The sequence below is a fragment of the Trypanosoma brucei genome, chromosome 3 (genome assembly GCF_000210295.1).
Source record: "Trypanosoma brucei gambiense DAL972 chromosome 3, complete sequence".
Lineage (NCBI taxonomy): Eukaryota > Euglenozoa > Kinetoplastea > Trypanosomatida > Trypanosomatidae > Trypanosoma > Trypanosoma brucei.
This window is the reverse complement of record NC_026736.1, coordinates 1,288,036-1,312,366: the sequence shown is the minus strand read 5'-3', so window position 1 is coordinate 1,312,366 and position 24,331 is coordinate 1,288,036. Positions and strand designations below refer to the sequence as shown.

Sequence of the window (24,331 nt, the reverse complement as noted above, 5' to 3'; positions counted from 1 at the left end):
TAGGGAAACAAAAAGACAAAGATAAGAAGGGAGAAAACAACAAGGATCAGATACAGAACCCAAGTATGCCCACACCGCACTCAGACATCGGCAGTAATTGTGTCCAACAGGTTTCAGGGTCACTTCTGGGGAAATGTCTCTGCAGTTCAGTGCACTCAGACTCACGTGAGTGATTGACCCTTATGAATTTTGCGGCGTCTCCACAGCCAGACCAAAGTGTTCCCTGCACGAAAGATAATAACAACGATGATAAAGGAGCTGAGCAGCGACGGAAACCTCATCAACGTTTTCTCGGCAATGTACACCATGGTAAAAGACGATCTTCGTTAAATATTCCTCTTCTTCAACGGTGCGCAGCTCGACATCACCATCGGGATGCCACAGGGTGATGTCGTCCTCCGGCCGCGGTAGTCGGTCCACACCGCAAAGTTTTCCCGCGATGATGTCCACGCAAAGCTGAACAAATCGAAGATTATTTTCCCTCGGTAAAAGCACACGCATCATCGCTGCTGAAGGAATCAAATCCGCAAGACGGCGGATATCACCCTCGTGCGCATGAAAGTGATGTGCACCGAGAGCGACGAGAAGAGACTCCGTCCAGGGAGACGGACGCAGATCGGGGAAGTGCTTCAACAGAATACGGGCAGCCTCAGCGTAGCCATTGGCTATGGCATAGTACAATGCCGTGCATTTTGCATTATCACATATATATGCATCGGCACCCTCATTCAGCAACATCTGCACCACTTCACTAGGGTCACTGTTGGGGTTGTTCACAGCACAAAGGAGTGGTGTCCAGCAGTACCGTGATGATACAACAGGATCTATTATACTGGTATTCACAATAACCGCAACACCGCGTGAAAGTAACGTCTTCACGTACCGCACATTATTTCGGAAGCAAGCACGATGCAAACTCGAGACATTATGTGCCATGTCGTTGTCTATTCCGCTATCCACCAAGGCGCGAGCATCGCTGCACTGCTCCACATCATATTGTGTACCGCAGGGCCGCTGGAAAACCTCGGGAAACGCGCGGCAAGCCGCCCCGATGCTGTCGAATTCCTCCACCGTCAGCCCATCCGGAACCCAGGCACCTGAACTCTGCGTGAAACGAATCCTTTTAACTGCAAGAGTTCTATTCCTCCTTTTACACTCACCCGGGTCCTGTTGCTCAATAGCACCCCGTCGCTGGACGAGCACTAACGCAAGTACCTCAGAAGGGACATTACTAAGCATCAACACGTAGTCCCCCTCCCGCGCATCCTCCCGTCGCGCAAACGTTTTGCACCGATATTCCAACGAGTGTCCGAAGTCAAACACACCCATAGCGACATCATCCTTCATGTTTCGACCAAGAAGCAGAAACGGGCCCCAAATGTCCAACAGACGCTTCAGTGAATACAAGGAGATAACACCACAATCCCTATAATTTAACACGTCCATAACCGGCTCATGAAGGCACTTGGGCAACAAACTTAGTGCTGGGGAGCAACTCTCGGCGAAGCACGCCGGCATCCCTTTTCCAACATACGAATTCCAAAGCCTCCTTACATAGATATCGTCTGTGAAGTTGGCTGTGTCAATATAAATAGTTTCTCTACAAGCCTCTACGTACCATTTTAAATGTGCCAGTAGTTCGTCCACATCCCCGTCAATGTCTGTGAGCACATCAAGAATATCTTCTGGCACATTTCCAGTCACCTTCTCCCATAAAACGATGTCATCACACAGTTCTCCTTCTGAAAACTGGTTTAAACTGGATTTGGCGGCCCTTGAAAGGGGCGAAGCCGGCCTCCAATCGCCTCTAGCTTTGTACTCATTTACCTTATCCAGCGCACGGTGCAGTAAACCGCATATAGCATCAGAGAGTCGGTAGAACACAGGTACAAGCTTCACGGAAAATTTGAACCCTCTAATTTCAAGAAAATAATTGTGCGCGGCGCTAATACAAGGAAAGACGTTCAGCAGCGATATACCCGCCTTAATACAGGCCGATTCGAGACGGAATGTAAGACTCAAAGCGTCACCCACGAGCGATTCTGGCAGTGTCATGGGATCCACACCACACAGACGGTACTCAACACTCATATACATGACGCTGAACAACTGAAGTTCCTCCGAGGTGAGCACTCGGCCCGTAATTTCTTTCACCATTTGCTGCAGCGCGGCGATGGGCGGGTGGCGCTGCCCGGGATGGACGAGTTCGGGAAAGTCCTTCTTGTCTGCAGCCCGTATTACTTGCACGAGTGCACGCAATTCGGGGGAAGTGGAAACACCACGCCCCTTAGTTTTCCACATGATTCCTTCAAGGGGACCGTACGCAAGGAAATTTTGGAAGACAAACAGAGCGTGAAAACGAAGTGGAAAAACAGCAACAACAACACAAGACGAAAGAGAGATCGGACATAGCAACAGTTAGAAAACACTGAGAGGGCTACAAAAAAGAAAAAATATATATATACGAAAGTTGTGAACTGAGAGGAATAATGGAAATTACTGTTAATACAGTTCATGTGACGGGTAAAAACATTTCGAACAATTCCAAACGCCGCAAATAGATCAATATACAACCAAGGTTTTCGATACAGACATAGTAACAGGGAAAAGAAATGCTGAAATATATACAAACAATGCACTGTTTATCCCCCACAACCAACCTTCTGCTATCTACTCAAAATTTTACCTCACACGCGCCTTTGATTGCCCCACATTTTTACTGGCGCCTCTAACAGTCGGACAACCGGCACGTGCCGACGCCGGTGGTCCCACTACAGGCCGAGTTAATGGCTGCTCTGGGAGTCGCCGCTGTATTAAATGCACAACTGGCAGCGGATCCAAGTGCATCCATGCGTAGGGATCACGACGCCTTCTGGTGCCTTCACGGCCTTCACTAAATGGAAAGGCCAGACGCCGGGATGCGGGGAGGTACACAGCGGTGTAACCCAACTCCCGCCATTGACGAAGCAGCTCTTCATGCGCCTCCCTTTCCAAATCTTCAGCACCAGAGGGTCGTAGTAACCTCCCGCCCCTGCCGTCTGACGGTGTTTCTTCAGATTGTCCATGGGGATGCTCATTTATCTCCGCCTCTACCGAATTCTCGGGGTGTCCCTTAATAAAGACACCGCTCCTGCTAGCATCAACCCCAGTTAAGAAGAAGTTACTGCGGTGCATCTCCAAAAGGCCGCTAACGCCAGTCCCTCCTTTGGCATTCTGGCTTTTCTGTGCCCCCGGCATAAGACACATGCCCAACTTCCGGGTTTCCTTCGTGAGCATGCTTAGGGGAACGTGCTGCGCCGCGTTCTGTCCAATGAGACGATCGGCTGGTGGGTCGGCGGCGATTCGCCTCATTGCGCGCATTCGACGCTCTATTGCTTTTGTATACATATCGTCAACAAGCTCAAACCGGCGCTTTGACTGCTCGCGAAGAAGGTTAGTCTCCCTTAGTTTCGCGTCCTTTGCGCGTCTGGCCGCCTCTGCTTGCGCCTCCACCGCAGTGACTCGCCTCTCTGATGACTGAATCATCTGAAGTAGGGCCTTATCCAACCCCGCTGCAATAAAAGAAGCCTCCTCTGGTTTACTTACCTCTGATTCGGCTACCGTAGTTGGTTTTGTTATGGGTCGTGGAGGGGTCACCACTATACTTTCTATCTTCGCGCTCTCGCTTTTCCTTTCGGGGGTACTTTCACTCTCGGATGTGTCTGCGGCACACACCGAAACGCGAGCAGGCTTCATGTGAACCTCAGCTACTGGGGGGCTCTCGCATCTTTTGTCAACCACAGCCTCCACAACTTCTGCCGCAGATCCAACATCCTTGCTTTCCTCCTCCTCCGGTATGGTTGGACTCGGTGTCTCACGCTTCACTGAATGATGCAGAGGTGACCGCGACCGTCTTTCTTTATCCGACCGACGCCGCTCCATGAGCATATTTATAAACGACTCACGTCGCAGCCTTTCCTCCTCGTCGCGAAGTTGCTGGATGCGATGCTGAAGCTCCACACGGCGGCGGAGCAGTTGGCCGAGGGAATGTCCAGTTTGAGCCTCATCAGCCATATCTTCCATTTCGCGCCTGATGCGGCCGATTTCGGCGGCCACTCTACGCCTTGCCTGCTTGTGCTTTGGGTCCCCTTGTATCGACATGTTGCTAAATATTGTGACCTCGATTTCCGATCCTCGTTGCACAAAGAGGCACGAATACTCAACAAGTGTTAGAAACTTTAACAAGAGAAACAAGAAGGGGGGAAAGCGACATTGAAAAGATGGGAAAATAAGTAAAAACAAGGAGAGGTATCCCTTTAAGAAACTAAAAAGAAGAAAAACGACAAGCTTGGGAGAGAAGGAGTGGTGCACGTAGCAGCAATCCACGAAGCGTAACGTCGTAACGTACCGGAGCCAGAGAAAACCGTTGAGAAAGAATAAAGACTGCAGTAGTTGAACGGTGACACTGCGTTTGTGCCGGGAACGAAGTAATTCAATGCACTCCACCCATGTGTCATGAATTCCTTCGCGCACACAAGCGCACCAAAACAAAACATTCTAATACCTGCGACTAGGTAGTCAGCGGAATTCGGTTTTTAGAATTCTTCGCCACCATAACCTTCATCTGCTGCACGGCGTACTGCAGACACTCCTCTCCCCCGTGAAGGCAATCATGCTCGACAGCAAGCGGTCCACAACAGATACGGCGCACCAGCAGCGGATTGCCCTCCACCAACTGAACTGTACCGAATGTTTCTGGAGCACAAGAATCACTGAAGCATACGGTCCACTTCTCTTCCACACCCATGTTTTTCAGCTCCGGCGGCCGCGGCGTGTCACGAAGTACGGTAGCTGTCAAATCGCATCCCCTCACACCAGCAACAAATCGGCTTTGCATGCGAAGCGCAGCCTCCTGAGAAAAGGGTATCCAGTAAGTCCCCTTTGCCGCAACGGCACTATCACACGACGGGCCCGCACACTCGTACCACCAACGCGGCGGCCCAACACAACAAAGTTTTCCACCCGTCCGCAAAAAGTGCTGAAGGACCATGTCCGACTGCAGTACACGATAAGAAAATCCCTGGTCACGTAACCAGCTCTGCCGCTCATAACTCTGTGAAATTTCGTGTGTGTCCTGCGACACAAGGGTGTAGAAGTATGAACAGACGTTATCCAAGGAAGCGGGTTTTGGCCTCAGAATCCGACCTAGCCTTTGTGCCTCCTGACGCCGCGAAGCTCCCAGACCTGAAATTTGAATGACAACAGAAGCACATGGGATATCGAGAGCAACATCACCCACACGGGAGAGGATGATGGCGTTTATGTTGTCGGAGTGCTGAAAGTACTGAAGAAGATTTTCCCGCTCCATGTCACTCGTCTTGCCATCCATGAACGGTACGTGCAGGTGCTGGGCGTAGTACTGAATTCCATCTATTTGGTCACAGAAAATAATGACCTTATCAGGTGGCGATCTGTTACGATGGAACTCTAGCAACGCCTGGGTGCACCATAACTTATACGGATTTAAACAAACCACTGAGTGCGCCATCCGCGTTGTACCACGGCGAGCAAAAGGGTCCCCATCCGACTGGCTCTCCAAGTACTCCGTCAGAAAGGCCTTTGGCAGCGGGCACTGAATCTCTGCGCACTCCACTCGAGCAAGGAAACCCGCCCTTGTAAGATCCAACCAGTTCGCTTCGTACAGCTTCGGCCCTACAAGATGGCGCAAGTCGCCGATTTTGTCGTCCTCTCGCAGCAGCGTAGCACTCAACCCAATTACGCATTTGAACTTCACCTTGTTAAGCACCTCCTGAAAGTTGTGAGCGAGAGCCGTGTGTACTTCATCCAAGAGAAGTAAACCCCATGGTTGCTCCCCAACACTGGCAAGTATCTTTGCGGTCAATTTGGCATCCGCACTCTGTTCCATCTCAGGAACGTTAGAACGCCGCGCAATAAGCATACTATACGTCGTTATAAAAACATCGCCAGGCATTTGCTTCTTATCCGCTATACACACCGTCACCTGGTCTTCTGATAAGTTCGTCCAGCGAATAAACTCGCGCTGCCACTGCAAAACTGACATAACGTTAATGCACATCACTATGGTCCGCTTCTTAACAGTGGCTGCTGCACCAATGCCAGTAAGGGTTTTTCCAGCACCACAGGGCAAAACAATGACACCCTGGTGAGCTTTATTACCACTTCTAAAGCGTTCCAGCGATGCAACCTGATATGGTCGCAGTCGGACATTCTCGGAAAGCTCAAGGTCACATACATGAAGCGAGTGATCCTGAACATAATCATAAAACAAGTCAGCGCGAACACTGAGCTCCTTGTAAAGTCGTTCGCGCACATTACGCATCTTTCCGTCCATCACCTGACTCTTGTAGACAATGCGAGTACATCTCCTTCCCACGCCACCTCCAAGGCCGTCACCGTTAGCTCCCTCATTCGTTAAAGATTTAGAAGCAACTGACCGACCCGATGCCGATGATGGTGCCTCGAACAGCCTCCGAAGTGTCTTTGCCCGACCACTTTCAGCGGTGCTTCTCTCCTCCACTCCACGATCCACATCCGATACAACCCAGCGGCGTGTACCGTGCAAAAGTACGGGAACGAGAAAGTCCTGAAGACGACTCACCAGATGCTCCATGTGATTGCGATCGGGACTCGTCAAAAAGTATGCTAATTTGGTTTCCTCTGCACGCTGACATTGCTGTTCATCCGAGTGCTGTTTGTCCCCACCGACAGCACGTCGTTTAACAGGTCGCAGACAAGGCTGCAACACAATTCGAACCCTCGATGAGTTCTCCTCTTCTCGCAACATCTGCTCGAGATCGGCTGGAAGGGGTTGGAGAGCGCCGGTGTTAACCACTGCCCGAGTCACTAAAGGCTCTGATTTTGCCGAAATTCTTTTACTAAGTGAGAGGAACCGACGCCGAGGCTCCGCCGCAACTTCCTTCGTCTCTTCCTTTTTCACCTGCCCCGCCAACGGGCTCAATTCATCCGTCGCTTCTTCGCACCCCTCTTCCGCTTTCACGTCGCCATTGGCGCTGACTTTCGCTTCTCCCACCTCCATCGGCAAATCCAATGAAGTATCTTGAACGCTGTCGCGCACCCTCCGCTCCAACGCCGCATATCGCTCTACATCCACTGGAATTTGCTGCTGCTCGTCCAGCCGAAAGTAACGAATGACGTTCCGTACCATTTCCATGGAATACGTCCCTTCCGCAGTGGCAGCCGAGAGGGACGAAGGTGAAATGGTATATTCACTCACGTACAGAGTCCGGCAGACTGGCTCACAGCAGGCAGTAAGAAAGTCCATGAGATGCGGATACGCTGGATGACCATGGTTGATGAAAATGCGCCCACCAGGGCCAAGAATCATCACTTAATGACTGTGTGTTTATTGAGAAAGCGTGTGTGTAGTTCCAACCCAACGAAATGAGTTGCCCACGCAAAAAAAAAAAGAAAGAAAGAAAGAAAGAGAGGTAGGCACACACTCTTTTCTCTTTTTTCCCCTTTCCCTTATTCTCGAGAGGTGTTCGAAAGAGGAGCAAGGAAGGGAGAACAACTCTGCAACCTCTTTTACCCAAGTTATGGTAAAAAGAAGGAAAGAAAGGATGAGCAATAATGACGCAAAAGAAGGGGTTACGAATGAAATTCAAATGCAAAAGCAACAAACAAAAGGAGCTTCAGAAGAGTTGGAAAAGAAGAAGTAAGACATATACTGAAAGGAGATTTAAACAACAATGTTGTGACTGCAACCCGCCTTACACTTTTTCACGCTCACACACCGCTTATGCACATATCCCTGCCTCCCTCTCGCTGAAGTTTACTGGTGTTGTTGTTGTTGTTGCTTTTCACGGCGCTTCCTGCACGAGCATCGCACGCAAGGTGATGACAGCAACAAAGAAAAAAGATTTAAAGTTCAAGATAAGGGGCGCAAGTCTTCAAAGACAGTACGAGTAATGATGGGAAGGAGAACAGACCCAATGGCAAATACGATGGATGAAGATACGAAGACAAAAATAAAACAGAGTAGAACACACCACAATACACAATTAGCTCTCACGCATCCCATTCATTCATTCATTATTCCTTTGACTTATATCAAACACAAATAACAATGTGCCCGCCCACACACACACACACACACACGAAATAGCAGAAAAGAAAATTTTTTAAAAAAATACTTCCAGCGTAATCACTGGTCATCTCCCCCTCCCCCAAAAAAAAAAAATCCCCACACAATTCCCTTTCAACCATTCATGCTGATTTCCCACGCGCATAACTACTAAAGGGATACCACACAAATATGGGCAAGAGGAAATAAAATCAGTTTATTACCCCAATTAGGCAGTTCACTCAACTCCACGACTGCCAAAATTGATACAACATCAAAAACACAACAAATACAGTTGCCAATCCTTGAAACGAAATTACCGGAGCCGAGGCGCCACGCCACGGGAAACCTTCAGCTGACCGGCAGTTGGATCCAATCAATTGACGTGCCTCACTTGTCACCAACTCCTCCGTGCTGAGGTCAAACAAAAGAATATTAGGAATCGTGTTTAAACCATATCGGCTCATTATTTCCTTTCCTACAGTCTGCGCTTGTGTGAAGGGCAATGCGAGCCAGTCCCCATGAGAACATTCGCCACCACTTACGGATAAAGTGCTGTACTTTGGATTGTAGAAATAAGCAGACATGGAGGACTCATCCTTGTCTCGTGAAACAAATATCACATCAAAATTGTGTTTTGCGCTGAAAAGCTCATGAAATGTGGCGAGTTGTGGTGTGAAAACACGACACGGAGGGCACCATGAGGCGGAGAAATATACAAGCAAATATTTCTTACCTTCAAGAGCAGTTGTTGCGGGTACCATTTTGCCATCCTGCCGAAGCAACTCAACGGTATGAGAACCGAACAAATCCTTCAGTAGGGTTTCAGCGGAGGGCATATGTGATTGCGTTCAAGTAGTAACAAGTAAGCAAAATTTTTTAAAAAAAAACAGTGGGCAATTTGAGTGAATAATTTATACTCTTTCCTTTTTATTTTTATTTTTTTTGCTGTTATTATTATTATTGTTGTTATTGTTGTTTTTTTTTTTTCTTCACCTTGATCTGCCTTTATCGTATCCTTGTCTTTGCTTTCTTTGATTTTTTTTTGTTCTTCTTTCTAATTCACTTGATTATGTGTGTGTGTGCTTAGTTGACTGATATCCTAATCAGGTAATCGCTTAAGTCATGTTCCGATAAATAATAAAAATTAAAGTAAATATATGGGGGGATAAGAGAAAAAAAAAATGGAAGTAAAGACACGAAAGAATTTGGATTCAGTGAAACATAAAGGCGTGTAGTCACATCGCAGGGGAGGTAATGAGAACATACCTGATAATTTAAAAAGTAAAATAAAAAAAATAAAAAAACAAAAACGACTTCTTTTTTCTGAAATTAAAAGAAAATAAGGAAACGATAAAAACCCACACCCTCCCAATAATTCATGTCATCACGCGATAACGTTATAAAAAGAAAAAAAACATATAAAATATAAATAGTTATATATATATATATATATATATATATTCGTATTTTCCTTTTCTCAGGCTATTATCTTTTTTTTCTTCTTTCCTCCGCCCTCCCTCCCCGCCCCTCTGCCCTTCGATTTAATCCTCCATCTTTAATATTTTGTGTCCTATATTTCATTATTGTTCATTAGAGCGACTTTCGTTTTATGCATTTTCTCCCTCTTTTCTGCCATTAATTGTGTCACGTGCCTTCTTTTATAAAACCCACACACTCATACATATGCATATACATATACAATTGCATTATCTTCCTTCTTTTGGGGATCATATCATCCAAAGTGTTCTGCCTTGATGTGAATATTTGGTCGCTTAAAATATGGGAAATAATAGTTACAAAACAAATTAAAATTTACTTATTTTATTTATTTCAATACGGGTGTATATTCTTCTAGTGACCGGCAAAACAAAAATAACAATAGTGATAATAGCAATAATAATAATAATAATGAGAAAATTAGCTGTTGTTGTTGTTGTTGTTGCTCTGTTTGTCTCCTTTTTTTTTTCCGCCCCTTTGCTTCTTCTTCCTTCTCACAACAGTTATCAACTTCTAACTCGTGTGCGTCAGTTCTTTTTGTCTTTTTTTTTTTTCCTCCTCCTCCCATTGCCGCTAGTCGTCTGCAAGTTATTCTTTTGAATCCGTCCCACGCAGCGGTGTTTTGAAGGGTATCGAAGCGAAACAAAGTCATTTGTGAAAATCGGAAGTGATTGGATAAATAGTAAAACGAATGTGTTTATTATTTGTTATTTGATATTTATGTGAACAAAAACAACAACAAAAGAAAAAAATGTAAGTATGTAAGAATAGTCGTGGATTGTATGGGTGGAGCAGATTTGATAGCTTCTTTTTTATTTTCTTTTTTTATCTTCTCACTTCTTGAAGCGGATGCGTTGAGTGCCTGTGAGCAGCAGCGCCATCGTGTGAACGTGAACTGCATAAAGTTATGTGCAAACCAAAAATGCAAAGCAAAAAAAAAAAAAGAGGGAGGATATAAAATAAAAATATCGGAGGGGAAAACGTTTTATTATTATTATTATTATCATTTTTACCATTATTGCAACGGCATCGAAGAAAGAACAAACGGGCAAAATCATAACATATTCTTTCCGTTAATATTTCATTTTATACTGAGGTATATTGACTAATTCTTTTTCTCTCTGTGTTTTTTTTTCTTCTGTTTTTATTTTTTGTCAACGGGTTCTGTTTTCCTCCTATTTTCTGTTCGTGTTTCCTTCTGTGTTCTGTTTTCTGTTGATGTTGTCATTGTTTTATTATTGAATGCTGGATTTTATTCGGTTTAGTCTGTGAGTGTCCTCTTGTTGTTTATTTTATTTTTTTCCTTTTTGTCTGTTCCTTTGCAGTTCCCTTATTGTTTTCGTTTTAAAATACAAATAACGATATTGACAACAAGCAACTGCCTCATAGAGGGTCGTTTAACCACACATACACACACAAAAAAAAAAAGAAAAATAATGCGATTGTATTAAATAATGTGAAGTCATATTAAATTATATTATGTGATATTGTGTAAAAACTACATTTATAGGAGCAAAAAAAGAAAAAAGATAAACAATAAAAATTTTAAAATGGGGTGTCGCGAAACTCCGTTTCATCATGCAGAGAGTGTAAGTGCGTTGCATCGCTTAAAAAACGGTACATGTGAAATAATAACGGGGAAAAGGGGGGTTGAGAAGTTGCATTAACCAACAAATAAGCACATTCATAAATAAATATATAACTTTCACATATTTTCGTATAATCGTGCATGTGCGTGTGCGTGTGAGAGTGAGAGTGAGAGTGAGAGTGAGAGTAGGGAGAAAAGGGTTCAATGAAACGAAGCATCAACACAAATGTGGGTCGAACGAATTTTGAAATGGGGGGAAAAAAATAATAAATAATAAAACAATTAAAAAAACAATAAAACATACCATAAAACATAAAAAAGTGGAGGATTTGACTCCACCATCAGAAATTGAGATTTTCTTCTTTCATTACTCCAACGCACGTGAATCCGTGGAATGCAGAAAAGAGATGAGAGGGAGGAAATATTGCAACATGAAAATAAATTAATGTATAAAAACACACCCAGCAGCACACACAGCTTTTTTAAAAAAATAACGAGAAAAATAAGGAAAGGGAATCAAAGGGGATGAAAACAGGTTTAAAGGGAAGGGAATATAGTTAAGTCACTTACAGTTATTTTCTTTTTTTGTTAAGTAAAGAAATAAAATGGAATACAATAAGGTGAAGTGTAGAGGGAGAGGTTTTCTCTCCTTTAGTCATGTCTACAGACACTTTAGAATTATTATTATTATTTCGCTTTTTTCTCTCTTGTGCATTCACCGTTTGCACATCGCCGCAACCATCTCCCTCGCTCCACAATTCAAAAGGGAGAAATGAGCGTCAGAGATGCTCAATTACTTAAATCAGGAGTTGTGGCACCTGAGCTGTTGGGACTGTCGCGGCCCACCTCATGAAGCCAAATACGGCACCGGTAAAAAGAATGAAGGTATTGTGCTAACTCGCGGAACAATACGCGTCGCCTCGCCCTGTAGTAAACATACACTTTTTTGCAGTCCGCCTGGAATTCACAACCAAGGAATTCCATGTTCTCCACGCGGCAATCCGAAAATCTCGCGGGGACAAGGCGATTACGCAAGAATGATAGGAGATCCTTTGAGAAGCTGTAAAGCGCCCCGTCGTAATGATGTATCTCCGCTGTAGTGGCTGAACGCAAAATGAGAGCAGATGCCACCACATGCCACTCAGCCGCAGGAAAGCCCCGACTTATCAATTCGTCACCATGCAACTGGTCAAATTCCTCTACAGGGAGGACGGCGTGCACAGTTCCCATGTCAATTCCCATGTCACCCTCAAGGACAACCATCTCGCTTAATTTATAGAGGACACCAGCCGCGCAAACACTGCGCCTGCAACGGTGATCAACAAGATATACATAACGTACCCCTTCAGGTCGCGATTGGTTCTCATCCGAAACATTCCTTGACCGTTTGCCCAGTGGAGGAGGGCGCCGACTCATGTGAACCGTGAGGTCTTGAAAGAGCGGACGCAGAGCGCGAAAAGACGGCAGCAACGTGGGGAACTCGTCCCTCTTACAGTCCTCGCTCAGGCGCCTTAACGGACGCTTTCGGCATAATTGCGAAACAAAATCGCCGCAAGCATTCAGCGAGTCCTCCATTTCTGCCACTCCTAATGCGCTTTGGCATTCAGAACGCGCAGGAGGCTGCCGTGTGGGAGTTATGGAGTGAACAACAAAACAACAACCGCTGGGAGGTGGCACTGGACGTGTTGAGGGTTGAATAGCACGGGGGGTTATCTCAACTGGCATTGTCAAAACTGCAGAGTTCGATGTCCGAAGGTTCTGCGGTATCCAACTGGGAATTGGTGGTGGGCGTATCGGTAGCCGCTGTATCTGCGCCGCGTTTACGACACCAATCGACCGTGTAACGATGCCTTCTACAACCCTTTTTGATGTTCCACATTCCTCATCCTCTTCAGTGGAAGAAAGGTGACTCCCGGAAGACGAAAAAGTTGCATTGAGTACCTTTGCGCTGTAGGGGTCGTGGCGCCAAAGCACACCGGGAGAGCTTAAAGGTGAAAAGAGGGGGTCGTCTCGCCTGGGTGGATGCTGAGCCTTCTGCACGTGCTGATAGATGGCGTCGAATTCCTTCAGCATGCTTAAGGGAACAGCGTAAGCCCTCCCGTTTAGTGACCGAAACGGTGCACGTCGTACAGCAGAAGAGGGTTCCTCCTTCGACACGTGTTTCTCCTCTACTGAAGTCCGAGAAGAAGGTTTCGTTGGTCCATGATTGTTCGTGTTAACGCCGCCACACATTGATGATGGGATATTTGCCACTATATCCGTATGAACCCACTTCTGCTTGCTGTCGTGGGAATAAGAAATGTTATAACTGGTTTCGTCACATTTCATACATTTCTTCCACTCCGTCTCCAGTGATGCGCCGGCGACAGTCGACACTACAGGCATGATTCGATCGTTGTTTCTCACCCTTCAGTCCTGTCACCTTCCGTCGTCTACGCTTTTCTTTTTCTATGTTCTCTTCCACCTTACGCCTGTTATTCGGCCCAACTACTTTCAATCAGTCAATGTGGCCTTATTCCAAACCAAAAAGACGTTTTTTTTTTTTCACAACGGTTTTTCCCTTACCTCCGTTTCCGTTATTTTTTTTGTTCTTTTTCTATCAAGTTCGCCTTCGTTTGGGGCTGATGTTTTAGTAAATGCCACTCACTCCCTTCGTTCCAACTCTTGTAGTACCTGCAGTAGTTGTATCAACTCTTCTTCTTTTTTTTTTCCCCCTCCTTCCCGTTGCTTTTTTATCACACTAATGTACGTTACTGTCTTCACTTACTAATTGTGAAGGTAACGGACGGAACAATTTCTTCCCTCAGCAGCAACCAAAGAAAAAAAAATAAAGAAGAGCGATGGCTACACAAATGCGACCGGCCTCTATAAGGATGAAACTTAATGTTTGTGATAAAAAGAAGAGAGAAGGCGAAAAAAAAAACAAAGATTTAACGACTGAGGGAACACGTAAAAATCAGAAATGCAGTGCTTAAGGCAAGGGCGTAGTAAGACGGAAGTATATGTCTTACTTCCACACTTGACCCCCAACGGGGGAGGCAATTAGGTACGGAAAAATTTTTTATAATAAACTAAAACAGAAAGAAGAAGGAAGAGGCCGATGAAAGACCGCCAAAAAAAAAAAAGAGAAAGAAAATTACGGCGAAATATGGAGGAAAAAAGTGTGGAGATGCGCGATCCGGAACAAAAACACATTTCCACCTACAGTTATTTATGCACCAAATCAAATCCTCGATACAACATCCGGATAGTCCCCGCAGCCAATACACTGTTGTTTAACACTTTGAATTTACTCATCCTTGTTTTACGATTAAACCCATCCTTCACCCAAATACCTAATCAAACTCAGCCCACATTCCCTTCTGTTGGCCACTCTTCGCTATTTGGTCACTCGCTTCCAAGTGCTCCATATCGCAACCCCTCAGACACAACATCGTTGCAAAAATAAAAGCGCAAAAAATACCAAGCATATATCCTGGCTTTGGAGCGCTGGTAAACACCTCAAAAGATTCCTCATCTCTCTCTCCCACTCCCAATTTCCCGCCACTTTCTCCATTTGAGTCTTAGTCATTAGACGCCCCCACCCCACCTCGATTGTCACTCAACATATTCCCCCCCCCTCCGTCCCGTAAAACGCCGAGTCTTCACCTGCTCCTAAATCTTCACGGCCCCGTTTCCGTGATTCTGTGCGTGGATTTTCTTTTTCTCCAAAGACCACTACATAACGTTCCAATGGGGGATCTTTAGCATCGGGCGCTTTTACGTACAAATCCCGAAGTGCAAGACGACGGTAAACAGCATAATGCCCAGCTGCACTGGCAAGGCCCGTGGGCACGTCGCCACCAGTCTCAGGTACCGAACACAATTGGAATAAGTAGCTACTTGTGTTGTTAGCATCCAGCACCAGTCGTTCAAACGTGTTCTCCCGTGATGCGTGGTAGGTAAGAGTAACCCCATCAGCAGCCTGCAAATCGCTTTGCTTATCAGCCACCAGAAGGTTGCTGTTGGCCACCAATACATGTGGCCCTCCGCTTCTGGACTCCGGGCCGACGACAGCGCCTGGAAGTACAACGTGATGAAGCGCTGTTTCAACTTCACCCAGCTTCACTTCATTGGCAGCTTCATTGCCTGAGGTGCCGTACACTTCAGCGTACTCTTGGAACCCTGCAGGGTATAATGGCACCACTTCTACAGGGTAGATGGGCACCGGTTGCCGGTTCGGCCCAAGTTCACCCCGTTCCCTCCGCAGCCGGTTATCAACCGATATGTCCGCTCCAAAAGCTCCCCCTTTTGGGGGGTTCAGCTCGCTCTCACTAATTTGCAAAGCAGCCCTTCGTTCTTCCACGCCACCAGGCAAAGACGCCGTGTACTCCCTCAGTAACTTGACATACTCCCGAGTCACACTACACCATAATCCACGGTCTGGTAACTCAAGAGCCTCTACCGCATGCTCCAGCACCTCCTCAGATTCGTCATGAGAACCGTAGTTAGCGGAGAAGTGACACAAACAACTCCACATCCCACATTGCTGTCTTTCATTTGTACCCTCGAAAAGCAGCTTCCACAGTCGCTGGACAAATGCGAGTGTTCGGCAGTTCTCACCACCAAGTCCGAGCTTTGTCCGCGCGATGGCCTTAAGCATCTTCTCATGAGAAACGTCTAGCGAACGAGCGGCCTTGAATGACGCGATAACACCATCTTTCCATTGCACAGCCGTATTCTCCGACGTTTCCCCCGAGCCCCGAGCCGCACACGCGAGTGAGGCAGACGACAACAAATATCCCCCATGTGGGGGAGGCCCGCCCGGCTGCGTCTGTGACATCAGAGACAGAGGTAACGAAACTATGCTCCGTAATTCATCAGGCACAATGCGGGAGATGCGCTCCAAGTGCCGCTGCTCTGGTGACACCAGGCCCATATCTGTATACAGAGGGCGTTGCAGATGTGTAAGTGAGGGCTTATCACGCTCTAGCATCATACTGACGTCAATGTCCGTGTCCAACAATTCTGCATCCTTTGGATCAAGGTTTTCGTTCACACTTCCAGGGCTCCATGTCGTTTGGTCGGACAAACCCTCAGCGATGGCCCTTTGTTTCGCCTTCTCTACACGTCGCTCGCTCTCCATTGACAACTGACGGGCCTCCTCCACAACCTGCGGGCGCAGCAGATGGTAAGACAATGGAATACTATTCAAAACACCAATGGCCATGGCATCCAACTCGGCCCCCATTACGCCCAGGGGTTCTGTGCTTTTCAAGAACTCGACCATCGGCAGTAGATTGTACAAAATCGGTGCATTGGGAACAGTGGGAGGAGCAATATTCCACGAACAGTCGAAGCAATATCCCCTCGTACAGGCTCGGATGAATTCTCCGTATGACATCTCCAAACGGACGGTTGGGGCCCTGAGAACTGAAGTCATAGACCCTCTACCTTCCACATCTCCGTCGCCACACGCGTCGGTAGCCCGCTGAAGCGCCGAGTTGGTTGAACCCTCCCTGCCACCTTCTGCGCGGTAAGGGAGAGAGGACATGTATAACCTCAGCACACAGCTAACTTTAAACCTTCTATTTAAAACGTTACGACCTTTTGCTCCCTTTCACCCTCACTTCGCCGAAGAACAGCCACCGAACGAAGAAGAGTTCCGCGTGCAAACGACCAAACAATCGTTAAATGTAAACGTATATGTATGTATATATATATATATATGTGTGTGTGTGTGTGTCTGTTTGGATATGTAGACCCAAATACGCGGTTTGTACCAGTGCGGGAAGATTATAAGTGAGATAGCAATAAATACCCCGTCCCTGCAGCCGCTAAGTGAAAGAGATATGGCTGGCCTCAAAAAAGCGGCTCTAATTCCCTAAGAGGGGGTCAGCTATAAAGAAACGCAAAAAAAAAAAAATGGAAAAATAATTTATCGGTTCGACCGTCAAAGGGATTTGACGTCATTCAAACGAAAACGATCCCAACAGCACCACAACCGGGCAACAGGATCTGAACCGGAATTGGGCTGATAATAAGGGAGCACTATATACAAAAAAAAATCTGATGCTACGGTCTCGGATAGGCCCGTCCACCTGCGAGTCCACCAACAAGCTGTTAGAGAAACAAAAGAGGGAAAAACAGAAATCCGGAGGAGCCAAATCCACCTCTCTGGCACGTATTTCTTTTGTCTACCACACCCCACGTCTCCCCACACGTCCCACATAATAAGGCCATATTCCCCTTTCACCCTCCTCCACGGAGCGTCACTGAAAAGGAAAAACAAGTGAACTTTTGGACCTGGGAGTAACGTAACCAATGAGAAGCGCTGGCAACGAAGTGGAAAGACATGGGGTACGAGAAGAAAAAAAGGATATAATAATATTATAGAGTGGTATCGACTACACCTAATACAATCCTGTATCCACGAAGCCCTCTAGCAAAACAGATTTCGCGTAGCCGCCAGAACATTAATCTAACGTTATATGCCCTTAGTCCGCACCACTTTTTCCCCCAGTTCAGTTGCTAGCAGTGTGGTGCTTTTAGACAACCAAATTTGATACATTCTCTCTCCCCTCGCGGAGCTCACCGTAAGGTCATATTACTATTTGGAGGCTTTAGGGCGTCCGACACTGCGCTTGCGCACAGGCGCAGACGGCGCCAAGTGCATCTTCTTGATATTGGCCTTCTTTTTCTTCACAACAGCTTCTTGTGGTGCGCAGACTTCAGATAGACGCTTTTGAAACAACGCTATGCACTCATTCTGCTCCTGCTCATTAGTTGCAAAAGGCAACCATTGAATGCGCTCGGGCATGACAGTGGAGCCGTTATGAAAGGGAGCTTGCTGAACGGAAAACGTGTCCACGTTCTCCAACAGATACGCCAGCAGTTTAGGCATCGCAGCGCGGAGTGCATGAAACAGCGGTGGCTCGTGGTTATCATCTTCCTGATCTAAACCGTGGCCCAACTCAATAAAGCGCATGGCATAGTCCTCACGGTTGCTCAAGATGGCGTGATGCAAATGCGTCCTCCCATCTTTGTCTTGGTAATCCAGTCGGAGTTGTCCACTTTTAACCCCATCTAACATACATTCCATTGCCTCCTCATTCTTAGTGATGATCGCATACATTAGGCTCGTCATACTTTCCTTGCTTTTGGCGGTCGGTGAGGCACCCAGCTTCAGTAATAACTTTAACATGGGCAAATACTCACTTCCGAGGGCCACACACCAGTGTAACGCCGTTTGCCCATCCGAGTGGATATCATGTTCCCCGATTTCCGTTACCTGAAATTCATCATGTTCGTTTAACATGGCCTCCACATTACGACCGCGATCCCGTGCCCCTGCAACGAGGGCTTCCACAAGATCCTCCTTTTTGGAAAGCACCGCGAGGTGAAGTGGCTTCTGGCCGTGCCATGATATATGAGAATCACATAAGGTTGATAAATACTTCGCAGTCTCAACTTGACCAAACTTACACGCAAGATGTAAGGCAGTGCAACCAAACTTATTTTGGATGGAAGGATCAATGCCTTGTTCTACAAAACGTTTCACTTCATCTGTTTGGCCTTTACGCGCTACGGAATGAATCTTCTCCATGTTCTCATCATCCACTCTCAAGCGCATCAGTTTGGGGAAGTCGCTCATTTTTTATTGCAAATACCAGATAATACCTTTCCAACAAACCTAGAATAAAAATACAGGAACCAGGAAACAAAATACAAAAGAAATAAAGTCAAAGGAAAAGAATAGTAACATCATAACAGAATAGATGAAGACAGAGAGAAAAAGAGCAACGAATATACGTACAAAAAAAACGGGATGCAGTGGTGAGCCCAGGGTAGTCACTACCCAGGGTTCACAATGATTTATGAAAAGAAAAATAAAGTAAAATAAAATTATTCCTTCACCACATAATGGGCATTATTGGTTTTCTCCTCTCTTAACGCTTACTTCTTCTTGAGTGCTTTCGCGACATTTTTCCTCGCTTTCGCCAACCGAACGACCTTGGCGGCGTGGCGAGCCTCACGGTTCTTCTTGTTCTGCATGCCCTTAGCCATTGCCTTCTCCTTCTTCTGGAACGGGTTCAAACGCAGGCGCAGGCGACGGTTGCGAATACCATTCGTTGGCTGCCTATAGCGGCTTGGCCTCTTGGGTGCAGTTTCTTGGGTTTCAGAATGCGACGCACCTCTTCGGACTGCATGATGCGCGTCACATCAGTACTCGTCAACATCGGTGCGGGCAACATGAAGCCCGACTTAACGGTGGAGGGTTCTGTGAAGGTACCGAAGATTTTGTCCAGCTTCTCGAATGCACTCTTCGTCCAGATGATGAAGCGCCCGACGTGACCACCAGGTGCAAGGTGCAGAAGGTTCAATGAGTTTACATTCGCAAGGTCGAGCCCAAAGATGTTGCGGAAGGCACGTGTGCCCTTGTTGTCTGGCATCACCAGCATCGGGCCCCGTCGCGCAACGTAGCGACGGTTACGCATCTTACCACGGCCAGCACGTATCTGACGGGAGTCATTCACACGGTTCACGTCGTCGATGGCACCAACAGTCTTAAGGAATGTCATTGCCTCTTTAGTCTTTTCATAGGCTCGTACACCATCTTCCACCACGAGCGGCACCTCAGCGACATTCTCGATCTTGTGTCCTCGTGACATTACAAGTGCTGGCAGTGACGAGGCGGCGAGGGCGGACACCACAGCGAAACGTTTCTGGTGCAGATTAATCTTACGGTGCCAGCGGCGGAAGATCTTTGTGGGTGCGAACATACGACCACCCCGGCACATGTTACCGAATGCACCAGCACCCGACATGCTCGTACCACCACCGTGAATACGGGGAATACGGGCGACAGCGCGGCCAGTACCCCAAGACTCCGCGGAGTGCTTCATGCCGGAAAGACGGTTCACCGCATAAGGTTGGCGGGAGTTCTTTGCCATGTTCGTGTGCACAAACTGCACAACATCATGACGGATGGGCGCAGTGAACACAGCGGGTAGCGAACAGGTGCCAACCACTTTATCCTCCGACGCAGAGTACACACTCACAGATGGGCGCGCAGTCATCGAATGCCTTGTAAAGCGAGAGGAAAGACCTACAGTCGTTGTTCAGCGAAAAATAGGGGGAAATTGTAAACACGTACTGGATGTGAACAAACAAACAAACAAAACAAACAGGAGAGTTAAAAAGTCAGACAAATAACAAAACTCACTACGGTGAACGAAGCCTCCATACACCACAAATTGTAGTCGGTGACAATGCGGTTACATGCACCGGCCGTCACGTTGGAACTCAAGTGGTACCCCCATCACATGTACGCCACCTCATCTTCACAATTCCCTACACCAGTTACATAGCTCCTTTTAACAAATACAATTTCCGTCGCCACGAAAATCAAGCGGTGGTCCGCCATTAAAAACAGAGACTAGTAGCAAAAAAAAAAGGTGAATCTCAGTAGAGAAGATTACTTATCTCACTAGTTGTTCAACCACTAAAATAAACAACTGCTGGCATCACTAGACACTTCGATGAACGTTCCTAAAATAATTAAAAAGAAATAATGTCAAAGGAAAAGAATAGTAACATCATAACAGAATAGATGAAGACAGAGAGAAAAAGAGCAACGAATATACGTACAAAAAAAACGGGATGCAGTGGTGAGCCCAGGGTAGTCACTACCCAGGGTTCACAATGATTTATGAAAAGAAAAATAAAGTAAAATAAAATTATTCCTTCACCACATAATGGGCATTATTGGTTTTCTCCTCTCTTAACGCTTACTTCTTCTTGAGTGCTTTCGCGACATTTTTCCTCGCTTTCGCCAACCGAACGACCTTGGCGGCGTGGCGAGCCTCACGGTTCTTCTTGTTCTGCATGCCCTTAGCCATTGCCTTCTCCTTCTTCTGGAACGGGTTCAAACGCAGGCGCAGGCGACGGTTGCGAATACCATTCGTTGGCTGCCTATAGCGGCTTGGCCTCTTGGGTTGCAGTTTCTTGGGTTTCAGAACGCGACGCACCTCTTCGGACTGCATGATGCGCGTCACATCAGTACTCGTCAACATCGGTGCGGGCAACATGAAGCCCGACTTAACGGTGGAGGGTTCTGTGAAGGTACCGAAGATTTTGTCCAGCTTCTCGAATGCACTCTTCGTCCAGATGATGAAGCGCCCGACGTGACCACCAGGTGCAAGGTGCAGAAGGTTCAATGAGTTTACATTCGCAAGGTCGAGCCCAAAGATGTTGCGGAAGGCACGTGTGCCCTTGTTGTCTGGCATCACCAGCATCGGGCCCCGTCGCGCAACGTAGCGACGGTTACGCATCTTACCACGGCCAGCACGTATCTGACGGGAGTCATTCACACGGTTCACGTCGTCGATGGCACCAACAGTCTTAAGGAATGTCATTGCCTCTTTAGTCTTTTCATAGGCTCGTACACCATCTTCCACCACGAGCGGCACCTCAGCGACATTCTCGATCTTGTGTCCTCGTGACATTACAAGTGCTGGCAGTGACGAGGCGGCGAGGGCGGACACCACAGCGAAACGTTTCTGGTGCAGATTAATCTTACGGTGCCAGCGGCGGGAAGATCTTTGTGGGTGCGAACATACGACCACCCCGGCACATGTTACCGAATGCACCAGCACCCGACATGCTCGTACCACCACCGTGAATACGGGAATACGGGCGACAGCGCGGCCAGTACCCCAAGACTCCGCGGAGTGCTTCATGCCGGAAAGACGGTTCACCGCATAAGGTTGGCGGGAGTTCTTTGCCATGTTCGTGTGCACAAACTGCACAACATCATGACGGATGGGCGCAGTGAACACAGCGGGTAGCGAACAGGTGCCAACCACTTTATCCTCCGACGCAGAGTACACACTCACAGATGGGCGCGCAGTCATCGAATGCCTTGTAAAGCGAGAGGAAAGACCTACAGTCGTTGTTCAGCGAAAAATAGGGGGAAATTGTAAACACGTACTGGATGTGAACAAACAAACAAACAAAACAAACAGGAGAGTTAAAAAGTCAGACAAATAACAAAACTCACTACGGTGAACGAAGCCTCCATACACCACAAATTGTAGTCGGTGACAATGCGGTTACATGCACCGGCCGTCACGTTGGAACTCAAGTGGTACCCCCATCACATGTACGCCACCTCATCCTCACCACTGCTCGATCCAAAGTCCGCACTAGCAATATGAAGTCGTCCAACAATATCTTGATCTACCTGCCTCAATGTTGCATCCACCATTGCAATGAAAATATTCATATCCTTTTTTTGTACAATGATATCTCTCCCCCCATGGAATAATGGCAGGCATTGTTTGTCACATGGGGCTGAGGGCGTTGGGGGTTCTCTAGTAGGGTTGTTGCACAGCTGTTTTTCCGATCTCTGTGTTGCAAGTGGTGACTTGGAAGGGGATTGTTGAATGTCAAAGGGCGTATCGTGGTCTGTAACCGGAACATCAGCCACAGTGTGTAGAATCACGTTATTACCATCTTTGGAAAGACAAGGGGATACGTGCGCTTGCAACCTCTTGTGAGCTAGAAATTGTTCCTGTGGCGTATCACTTTTCTGAGCAGATTCTTGGGACTCCGAAGGATTAAACGAATCAATCAAGCAATCATTATGCCGGTCCATACGAATCTTCGCTGAGTGAACCTCGTCGGGGTGCAGTTCCCGTATCCCAGGGATAGCGTACCGTAAGCCGAATTTTTCAAATGCGTCATCAGTTAATGATAGTCGCTGAATAACACGGAGGCAGCGCTGGAAGTCATTTAATCTCTGGAAATCAATTTCATAGTATTTCTTAGGATTGGCAGCGTGCTGTGATTGCCCCGTCGTGCTGTCCCCACCGGAATGGAGTGACTGTACTGACTTGAAGCGCATTGAAGTAGGTGATATCGGTGATTCATTGTGAGTTAAAGCTCCTTGGCACCCTGCCACACATAGAGGAGACTCATGCGGTCGCATCCTTCTTGAAGGATTAAGGTTCATTTGGTTCTCTGTCCCGGAGACGGGCACGTGTGCGCTGTGCCGGTGATAACCAGCCGGTGGACCCTCATGACCAGCAGACGTGTCCTTTATGGCGCGTTGATGGTGCTGTGGGGTGTTCATGGTCGACCTCTGACCAGAATGAGAAAAGACAGTACTACAGCCATCGCTCTCCACACCATCCTGTAGCCCACGTTTCTGCTGATGGTTTTGTTGGGTCTGCAAAAGCGTTGTGAGCACCTCATCTCCTCCCCCTTTCTTCAACCCATCCACAAAGGGTTGATAAGACGACTGATGACCCACTTCTGCCTTCGTATGTAGAGGAATCAGACTTGCGTTCACACCCTCAGGAGGCGTCAAACGTCCCTCAACCCCATCCAAACCCTCCGGCGTCCAAACTCCTGGCCGTGTCCGTTGCATCAGGGGCAGGCCACCGCAGGGAAGTGAAGCAACCCCGCAGCTTTGACTCATCGAGCCGGCGAAAGCACCTTTATTCCCAACCAAGGCGTCATACGTCGCGTTGCTGCTGGAAGTTGAGATAGTGAAAAGGTCGAGCACAATATCTGCTAGAATATGACCAACGCGAATGCGCTCAAATGCCGACATTGGAGGGTGGTGCTCGCTCGTGTCGGTCAGTGCCGTGCTGGGGTGATCCAAGCGATAACTAAGAACACCTTCGATGCGCAAAAGGTTTTGGCGCATGGCCTCAACAATGTTCGACATATTTTGCGCTGGTGTAGTTGTACCGCTTCTCCCAAGAAAACGCTGGTGTAACTTCTCAACTGTACGCATGCTAAACGTGTGACTCGGGCGAGGTGGAAGGTGGGCAGGTTGTGTCATTGCTTTACCTAATGTAACAGAAACCTTGCCGTGGAAAATAAATGCTACCTTAGTTATTTTTATGTATATCCGCAACAACCCCCTTGCAGTGGGATTCTCTACTTTATTTCCTTTGTGCCGTCACTTGACACCAACTACCACTCTCCTTTCGCTGGCGCTCCTGCACATAAAACAAGAGGTGGCGGCAAACGTCGCACTGACACTGCACCCTCAACCGAGCCAAACAGCACAAGCCTTAATAATAATCCCTTAAATATTCTGGTAAAAAGGGAGAAAGGAAGAAGGGGTAATGTCGTAGTGAGTCCAT

The 24,331-nt window shown here is 47.2% G+C and overlaps 13 protein-coding genes across 13 annotated transcripts; 3 read left to right on the top strand and 10 right to left on the bottom strand.

Moving 5' to 3' along the window:
- Window positions 1-180: 180 nt before the first annotated feature.
- Window positions 181-2,157, bottom strand: TbgDal_III5760 (hypothetical protein, conserved; the record flags this gene model as incomplete). Its single annotated transcript, XM_011774222.1, has 1 exon — window positions 181-2,157. The coding sequence occupies one exon, from the start codon at window positions 2,155-2,157 to the stop codon at window positions 181-183; it is 1,977 nt and encodes a 658-aa protein (XP_011772524.1).
- Window positions 2,158-2,682: 525 nt separating this feature from the next.
- TbgDal_III5750 (hypothetical protein, conserved) lies at window positions 2,683-4,140 on the bottom strand (the record flags this gene model as incomplete). Its single annotated transcript, XM_011774221.1, has 1 exon — window positions 2,683-4,140. One exon carries the CDS (start codon window positions 4,138-4,140, stop codon window positions 2,683-2,685), a length of 1,458 nt encoding a protein of 485 aa, XP_011772523.1.
- A 409-nt stretch (window positions 4,141-4,549) lies between these two features.
- TbgDal_III5740 (DNA repair helicase and transcription factor protein, putative) lies at window positions 4,550-7,366 on the bottom strand (the record flags this gene model as incomplete). The annotated part of the gene is made up of 1 exon (XM_011774220.1): window positions 4,550-7,366. One exon carries the CDS (start codon window positions 7,364-7,366, stop codon window positions 4,550-4,552), a length of 2,817 nt encoding a protein of 938 aa, XP_011772522.1.
- Window positions 7,367-7,611: 245 nt separating this feature from the next.
- TbgDal_III5730 (hypothetical protein, unlikely) lies at window positions 7,612-7,950 on the top strand (the record flags this gene model as incomplete). Its single annotated transcript, XM_011774219.1, has 1 exon — window positions 7,612-7,950. The coding sequence occupies one exon, from the start codon at window positions 7,612-7,614 to the stop codon at window positions 7,948-7,950; it is 339 nt and encodes a 112-aa protein (XP_011772521.1).
- A 396-nt stretch (window positions 7,951-8,346) lies between these two features.
- On the bottom strand, window positions 8,347-8,943 carry TbgDal_III5720 (tryparedoxin, putative; the record flags this gene model as incomplete). Its single annotated transcript, XM_011774218.1, has 1 exon — window positions 8,347-8,943. One exon carries the CDS (start codon window positions 8,941-8,943, stop codon window positions 8,347-8,349), a length of 597 nt encoding a protein of 198 aa, XP_011772520.1.
- A 1,443-nt stretch (window positions 8,944-10,386) lies between these two features.
- TbgDal_III5710 (hypothetical protein, unlikely) lies at window positions 10,387-10,713 on the top strand (the record flags this gene model as incomplete). Its single annotated transcript, XM_011774217.1, has 1 exon — window positions 10,387-10,713. One exon carries the CDS (start codon window positions 10,387-10,389, stop codon window positions 10,711-10,713), a length of 327 nt encoding a protein of 108 aa, XP_011772519.1.
- Window positions 10,714-11,981: 1,268 nt separating this feature from the next.
- Window positions 11,982-13,577, bottom strand: TbgDal_III5700 (hypothetical protein, conserved; the record flags this gene model as incomplete). The annotated part of the gene is made up of 1 exon (XM_011774216.1): window positions 11,982-13,577. One exon carries the CDS (start codon window positions 13,575-13,577, stop codon window positions 11,982-11,984), a length of 1,596 nt encoding a protein of 531 aa, XP_011772518.1.
- A 715-nt stretch (window positions 13,578-14,292) lies between these two features.
- TbgDal_III5690 (hypothetical protein, unlikely) lies at window positions 14,293-14,640 on the top strand (the record flags this gene model as incomplete). The annotated part of the gene is made up of 1 exon (XM_011774215.1): window positions 14,293-14,640. The coding sequence occupies one exon, from the start codon at window positions 14,293-14,295 to the stop codon at window positions 14,638-14,640; it is 348 nt and encodes a 115-aa protein (XP_011772517.1).
- Window positions 14,641-14,793: 153 nt separating this feature from the next.
- TbgDal_III5680 (hypothetical protein, conserved) lies at window positions 14,794-16,725 on the bottom strand (the record flags this gene model as incomplete). Its single annotated transcript, XM_011774214.1, has 1 exon — window positions 14,794-16,725. The coding sequence occupies one exon, from the start codon at window positions 16,723-16,725 to the stop codon at window positions 14,794-14,796; it is 1,932 nt and encodes a 643-aa protein (XP_011772516.1).
- A 1,056-nt stretch (window positions 16,726-17,781) lies between these two features.
- On the bottom strand, window positions 17,782-18,825 carry TbgDal_III5670 (hypothetical protein, conserved; the record flags this gene model as incomplete). The annotated part of the gene is made up of 1 exon (XM_011774213.1): window positions 17,782-18,825. The coding sequence occupies one exon, from the start codon at window positions 18,823-18,825 to the stop codon at window positions 17,782-17,784; it is 1,044 nt and encodes a 347-aa protein (XP_011772515.1).
- A 439-nt stretch (window positions 18,826-19,264) lies between these two features.
- On the bottom strand, window positions 19,265-20,251 carry TbgDal_III5660 (60S ribosomal protein L4; the record flags this gene model as incomplete). The annotated part of the gene is made up of 1 exon (XM_011774212.1): window positions 19,265-20,251. The coding sequence occupies one exon, from the start codon at window positions 20,249-20,251 to the stop codon at window positions 19,265-19,267; it is 987 nt and encodes a 328-aa protein (XP_011772514.1).
- A 711-nt stretch (window positions 20,252-20,962) lies between these two features.
- On the bottom strand, window positions 20,963-22,087 carry TbgDal_III5650 (60S ribosomal protein L4; the record flags this gene model as incomplete). Its single annotated transcript, XM_011774211.1, has 1 exon — window positions 20,963-22,087. The coding sequence occupies one exon, from the start codon at window positions 22,085-22,087 to the stop codon at window positions 20,963-20,965; it is 1,125 nt and encodes a 374-aa protein (XP_011772513.1).
- Window positions 22,088-22,329: 242 nt separating this feature from the next.
- TbgDal_III5640 (hypothetical protein, conserved) lies at window positions 22,330-24,024 on the bottom strand (the record flags this gene model as incomplete). The annotated part of the gene is made up of 1 exon (XM_011774210.1): window positions 22,330-24,024. One exon carries the CDS (start codon window positions 24,022-24,024, stop codon window positions 22,330-22,332), a length of 1,695 nt encoding a protein of 564 aa, XP_011772512.1.
- Between the last annotated feature and the right edge of the window lie 307 nt (window positions 24,025-24,331).